At 41.5% G+C, this 7839-nt stretch overlaps 1 protein-coding gene across 1 annotated transcript; it reads left to right on the top strand.

The window, feature by feature from the left end:
- Positions 1-6565: 6565 nt before the first annotated feature.
- LOC142662335 (olfactory receptor 1M1-like) lies at positions 6566-7501 on the top strand. Its single transcript, XM_075840548.1, has one exon. It carries the CDS (start codon positions 6566-6568, stop codon positions 7499-7501), a length of 936 nt encoding a protein of 311 aa, XP_075696663.1.
- The last annotated feature ends 338 nt before the right edge of the window (positions 7502-7839 follow it).

Here is a 7839-nt window from a genome sequence, read left to right as displayed (position 1 = left end):
CTCCTCTATAATGTAATATCACCTCCTCTATAATGTAATATCACCCCCTCTATAATGTAATATCACCTCCTCTATAATGTAATATCACCTCCTCTATAATGTAATATCACCCCCTCTATAATGTAATATCACCTCCTCTATAATGTAATATCACCTCCTCTATAATGTAATATCACCTCCTCTATAATGTAATATCACCTCCTGTATAATGTAATATCTCCTCCTCTATAATGTAATATCACCTCCTCTATAATGTAACATTACCCCCTCTATAATGTAATATCACCTCCTCTATAATGTAATATCACCTCCTCTATAATGTAATATCACCCTCTATAATGTAATATCACCCCCTCTATAATGTAATATCTCCTCCTCTATAATGTAATATCACCTCCTGTATAATGTAATATCACCTCCTCTATAATGTAACATCACCTCCTCTATAATGTAATATCACCTCCTCTATAATGTAACATCACCCCCTCTATAATGTAATATCACCTCCTCTATAATGTAATATCACCTCCTCTATAATGTAATATCACCTCCTCTATAATGTAATATCACCCCCTCTATAATGTAATATCACCTCCTCTATAATGTAACATCACCCCCTCTATAATGTAATATCACCTCCTCTATAATGTAATATCACCTCCTCTATAATGTAATATCACCTCCTCTATAATGTAAGATCACCTCCTCTATAATGTAATATCACCTCCTCTATAATGTAATATCACCCCCTCTATAATGTAATATCACCTCCTCTATAATGTAATATCACCTCCTCTATAATGTCATATCACCTCCTCTATAATGTAATATCACCTCCTCTATAATGTAATATCACCTCCTCTATAATGTAATATCACCTCCTCTATAATGTAATATCACCTCCTCTATAATGTAATATCACCTCCTCTATAATGTAATATCACCTCCTCTATAATGTAATATCACCTCCTCTATAATGTAATATCACCTCCTCTATAATGTAACATCACCTCCTCTATAATGTAATATCACCTCCTCTATAATGTAATATCACCTCCTCTATAATGTAATATCACCTCCTCTATAATGTAATATCACCTCCTCTATAATGTAACATCACCTCCTCTATAATGTAATATCTCCTCCTCTATAATGTAACATCACCTCCTCTATAATGTAACATCACCCCCTCTATAATGTAACATCACCTCCTCTATAATGTAACATCACCTCCTCTATAATGTAATATCACCTCCTCTATAATGTAATATCACCTCCTGTATAATGTAATATCACCTCCTCTATAATGTAATATCTCCTCCTCTATAATGTAATATCACCTCCTCTAATGTAATATCACCTCCTCTATAATGTAATATCACCTCCTCTATAATGTAACATCACCTCCTCTATAATGTAATATCACCCCCTCTATAATGTAATATCACCCCCTCTATAATGTAATATCACCTCCTCTATAATGTAATATCACCTCCTCTATAATGTAATATCACCTCCTCTATAATGTAACATCACCTCCTCTATAATGTAATATCACCCCCTCTATAATGTAATATCACCTCCTCTATAATGTAACAGCACCTCCTCTATAATGTAATATCACCCCCTCTATAATGTAATATCACCTCCTCTATAATGTAATATCACCTCCTCTATAATGTAATATCACCCCCTCTATAATGTAATATCTCCTCCTCTATAATGTAATATCACCTCCTCTATAATATAATATCACCTCCTCTATAATGTAATATCACCCCCTCTATAATGTAATATCGCCTCCTCTATAATGTAATATCACCCCCTCTATAATGTAATATCACCTCCTCTATAATGTAATATCACCTCCTCTATAATGTAATATCACCCCCTCTATAATGTAACATCACCTCCTCTATAATGTAACATCACCTCCTCTATAATGTAACATCACCTCCTCTATAATGTAATATCACCCCTTCTATAATGTAATATCACCTCCTGTATAATGTAATATCACCTCCTCTATAATATAATATCACCCCCTCTATAATATCACCCCCTCTATAATGTAATATCACCTCCTCTATAATGTAATATCACCTCCTCTATAATATAATATCACCTCCTCTATAATGTAATATCACCTCCTCTATAATGTAATATCACCTCCTCTATAATATAATATCACCTCCTCTATAATGTAATATCACCTCCTCTATAATGTAATATCACCTCCTCTATAATGTAATATCACCCCCTCTATAATGTAATATCACCTCCTCTATAATATAATATCACCCCGTCTATAATGTAATATCACCTCCTGTATAATGTAATATCACCTCCTCTATAATATAATATCACCCCGTCTATAATGTAATATCACCTCCTCTATAATGTAATATCACCTCCTCTATAATGTAATATCACCTCCTCTATAATGTAATATCACCCCCTCTATAATGTAATATCACCCCCTCTATAATGTAATATCACCTCCTCTATAATGTAATATCACCTCCTCTATAATGTAATATCACCTCCTCTATAATGTAATATCTCCTCCTCTATAATTTAATATCACCTCCTCTATAATGTAATATCACCTCCTCTATAATGTAATATCCCCTCCTCTATAATGTAATATCACCTCCTCTATAATGTAATATCACCTCCTCTATAATGTAACATCACCCCCTCTATAATGTAATATCACCTCCTCTATAATGTAATATCTCCTCCTCTATAATTTAATATCACCTCCTCTATAATGTAATATCACCTCCTCTATAATGTAATATCCCCTCCTCTATAATGTAATATCACCTCCTCTATAATGTAATATCACCTCCTCTATAATGTAACATCACCTCCTCTATAATGTAATATCACCTCCTCTATAATGTAATATCACCTCCTCTATAATGTAATATCACCTCCTCTATAATGTAATATCACCTCCTCTATAATGTAATATCACCTCCTCTATAATGTAATATCACCCCCTCTATAATGTAATATCACCTCCTCTATAATGTAATATCACCTCCTCTATAATGTAATATCACCTCCTCTATAATGTAATATCACCCCCTCTATAATGTAATATCACCTCCTCTATAATGTAATATCACCCCCTCTATAATGTAATATCACCTCCTCTATAATGTAATATCACCTCCTCTATAATGTAATATCACCTCCTCTATAATGTAATATCACCTCCTCTATAATGTAATATCACCTCTTCTATAATGTAATATCACCTCCTCTATAATATAATATCACCCCGTCTATAATGTAATATCACCTCCTCTATAATATAATATCACCCCTCTATAAATGTGTCACGATGGGTATAGCGGGATAGCAGCTGGCCAACAGGATGCCAAGTAAATGTCTACAGTTCGAATAAGGGTACCTGTGGTAAATCAGACAGTAGCGATGGCAGGCTCGAATGGGACATTGGAAGCAGGCAGACACCTGGTGTGGTGTGATACTGCAGGCGTAATATACAGCACAACATGACTCCAACTCTTTACGGCACAGGAACATGGGAACACGGGATACAGGATACTGGTAGCAGGAACGGGAACACTGGGAACTTGAAAACACTAAGGGACCATTTGCAAAGACTAACATGGGTAAACACAACAACACTCAGGCAATGAAGGTAGGGGCAGGGCCCTTCTTATAGTCCAGCGTGATCAATGGCTAATTTGACACACTATTCAGGTGCGCACGCTGGCCCTTTTAGGCCGGGCACGAATGTGCGCGTGCACCCTACAGGACACTGCAGAGTGAAGCTGAAGTGAGCACTGGCGTCTCCCGAGGAGATGTGGGCCACCGTTCACTGATCCAAGGCTGAGGCCGTCGGGGGGTGAGTAATCCCAACGGTCTGCGGCCACCACAAAATCTAATATCACCTCTTTATAATGTAATATTACCCCTCTTTAAGGGAATGTTCACATGCAGTGTTTTCAGACGTAATTCGGGCATTTTACGCCTCGAATTACGCCTGAAAAAACGGCTCCATTACGCCTACAAACATCTGCCCATTGCTTGCAATAGGTTTTACGATGTTCTGTTCCCACGAGGTGTCATTTTACACGTCGCTGTCAAATTACGTCGCGAAAAAGAAGTGCATGTCACTTCTTGGGACATTTTTTGAGCCGTTTTTCATTGACTCCATTGAAAAACAGCTCTAATACCGTCCGTAAAATACACCACGAAAAACGCGAGTACTTTCAAAAACGTCTGAAAATCAGGAGCTGTTTTCGCCTGAAAACGGCTCCGTATTTTCAGACGTTTTTTGCTAAGCGTGTGAACATACCCTAAGTGTAATATCACCCCTCTATAAATCCCTTGCAAGGCCACATCTTGACTATGGAATTCAGTTTCGGGCTCCACATTGTAAAACGGACACAGGAGAACTGGAGAGGGTTCAAAGGCGGGCGACTAGATTATTACATGTGATGGAGGTGTCGCTTACAATGAAAGGCGAGAGAAATTGGGCTTGTTCAGCTTGGAAAAAAGACGTCTTAGGCCTCATGCACACGACCGTGCCCGTAATTACAACTCGTAATTACGGGCATGGCCGGGCACGGCCAGCCACGGGCAGCCGGACGTTTTTTCCGGGCCGTGCTCCAATTATAAAGTATAGTAGCATGGCCCGTAAAATAAAATAGGACATGTTCTATCTTTTTCAACGGCACGGGCACCTTCCTGTAAGAAAACGGGAAGGTACCCGTGGCCAATAGAAGTCTATGGACCCGTTATTTCGGGTCGTAATTACGACCCGTAATAACGGGAGTTTTTACGGTCGTGTGCATGAGGCCTTAGGGGCGATCTTATTAACATGTATAAATATATGTGTGGTCAATACAGAGAACTAGAACATGATCTGTTCTTTCCATGGACCAGAGGACATTCACTGCATGTGGAAGAAAGAAGTTTCAGACATCAACATAGGAAAGGGTTCTTTACAGTTAGAGTAGTCAAACTATGGAATGTCCTACCCCAAGAGGTAGTGATGGCAGATACTATGTCAGCATTAAAAAAGGGCGGGATGATTATTTATAGACGAATGGCTTTGAGGGTTATAATTAATCGAGCAATGAATGATGGGTAATTGATTGAGAAAGGTTGAAGTTGCTGGACCGGGGTCTTTTTTCAACCTTTGTATCTATGAATTTATATAACTTGCTGCAGACGATGCTCAAAATAATCACAGATTTTCCAAAGACCTGGCATAATTTCTGATAAATCTGCTTCATGCCGGGGTGGATACAGGCAGCAGAAGGCACCTGTGCAAGGTCAATGTGTGGGCCCCATGATAACACTGAACGGCACCTCCCTAGCAGGACTCAACAGAGAGAGAGAGTCAGATCCTTCCAAGCACAGATCTCATATAACATCTAAGATACCAGCAAGGACCTGTTCTAGCTATAGGCGGTGGCGGCATTGACCTCAACAGAACAGGCTGCATGTATAGGGAGTCCAACACACTGACACTTGGGGTAGGTCCCTCCTCCTTTGTGGCACTGGTTCCTGTCCCCACGCTCCACCATTGCTTGTTATCCACCTCAACTTGTCATGTAAGAGAGAAGGATGATGGGACTGGATGGTTCCTGGCTCTGTGTTTTCCTAAAGCTGCCTTTGGAGAGGGGGAACCATGTACATGTCCACACCACCCATGGTATGGGGCTAATATGAGCTCGATCCCCCCGCCCCCCTTCTCTCTTCAGTTTTAGGCCTTATTCAGACGAAAGGGTGTCAAACCGGCCATGAAAAATGTCCTTTTTTTATGGCCGATTTGCATCCGTGTTGGACCCGATTTCACAGATGTTCGTGTGAATGAGGCCTTAGTAACAGTCAAGTCAACACTCAACGTAAAATCGGCGTAAATATTCTTTGTTGGCCCAATAATTTATGTCCATGGGGCTGATTTACCGGATGTCAGGGCAGAATGTACCAGTATAACAACCCCCATCATCAACAACCACTGTGCGCTGAGAACCAAGCCAAAAGTATATCGAATCCAAGAGAGCAGCCCAGACAATGGTGTCCATATCATAGAGGCAGCCCATGGGGGGAGGGGCGGGGGGTCCCAGGCACGGTGGGCTGCTGACCTATTTCCATGGATGATGTGAATTTGCAGTTAGCAATGAAGGTAGTGAGAAAACCCGGCGGAGGGTCCCCTAACCCCTCTCTCCTGCAAGGTGGGGGGCAACAAGCCCATGACTCACAAATGATGGAAACCAAAGTGTTAATCTACCATTCTCATAGACTGTAAATGTAAAGCAGAAAATGGTCTTTAAACGTTGCGTTGACCCTCCGTTCATTGCACACGGGGTCCGGCGACTCTACGGCTGATCATCTGAATGTTTTACTTTTTAGCGATGAGCGCGTGATACGGACAAGATAGAAAACCGGGACGCCATCATCCGAGCGTAACGCCACTCAGCCGCCCGCACGCCGCGTGCTAGAAAACCGCACGGACCTCAGGTATAGGATTCACATTTTGAGTAAGTGCTGACGTTTCAGGTGTGAGGACTCCGGGATGAAGAGGAACCGCACCGTCGTCCTGGAATTCTTCCTCCTCGGCTTCGGGAGTCTCCACGGCCTCCGGATCCCTCTGTTCTTCTTGTGTTTGTTGGTTTATGTCTTGTGTCTGATGGGGAACGTCATGATTATATTTCTGGTGTCCGCCAGTCACCTCCTCCAGACTCCCATGTACTTCTTCCTCTGCCACCTGTCTCTGTGTGACTTGCTCCTCACCACCGGCATTGTGCCCAATCTCCTCCACATCATCCTGAAGGGCGGCAGAGCCGTGCCATTCCCTGACTGCATCGCCCAGTTCCAGCTCTTTGGGGCTTCCACGGGCACTGAATGTCTCCTCCTGACGGTCATGTCTTATGATCGATACTTGGCGATCTGTCACCCTCTGTCTTATATACCCATCATGGGCACGAGGCTGCGGCATCACCTGGTGGTCGGCTCTTGGGGGTTGAGTTTCGCCATCACTTTGGTCGTTGCCGTTTTGATGTCTAAACTGAACTTCTGTGGTGAGAACGTCATTGACCATTTCTTCTGTGACTTTGTGCCCATCCTGAAGCTTTCCTGCTCGGACACCCGACTATTACGGTCCATTGACTTCATCCTGACGGCTCCGGTGACCCTGTTGCCCTTCGTCGCCATCATTGCCAGCTACGTCTGTATAGCGGCCGTCATCATGAAGATCCCGACAGTGACGGGACGGCAGAAAGCGTTCTCTACCTGCAGCGCCCATCTCACGGTCGTCTCCATATTCTACCTGTCGCTTATTGCTATATATTTGGTGCCGGCGTCTGGACGCTCTGTGATCGCCTTAAAGGTTCTCTCGTTAATGTACACGGTCGTCACCCCCTTCCTTAACCCCTTAATATACACGTTACGGAACCAAGAGATCAAAGCGACATTTGTCAAAATAATTTGTTTGAAATGGAAAAAGTCGTAAAATGAAGTTTGTAGAAATAGTAATAACAATAATAATTAAAGGGCCGGTGTCCAGTCTTATGTGAATAAAGCCGAATCATTGCATAATGAAAAGTTCTGCAACTTTCTAATATACTTTGTGTCTCAATTCCTCACCATTTTCAAGATCTCTGCTTACTTTCAATAAATATGAATATTCTTGTTCACATCCAAATACGGAAAACCCGTCCTGACCTAATACTTCTCACAGCTGAGAGTTTGTTACAATTGTATCCAGTCTAGACCATCCTCTGTGATCTAAACACATCAGCAGCACAAATCTCTCCTATCCCGATAGTTTGTTACAATGTATCAGTCTGG

The sequence above is a fragment of the Rhinoderma darwinii genome, chromosome 10 (genome assembly GCF_050947455.1).
Source record: "Rhinoderma darwinii isolate aRhiDar2 chromosome 10, aRhiDar2.hap1, whole genome shotgun sequence".
NCBI classification, from domain to species: Eukaryota; Metazoa; Chordata; class Amphibia; order Anura; family Rhinodermatidae; genus Rhinoderma; species Rhinoderma darwinii.
This window is presented reverse-complemented; position numbering and strand designations above follow the sequence as displayed.

Coding starts and splice junctions, on each gene's coding strand:
- LOC142662335 (XM_075840548.1), top strand. CDS start 6,566: ATGAAGAGGAACCGCACCGTCGTCCTGGAATTCTTCCTCCTCGGCTTC.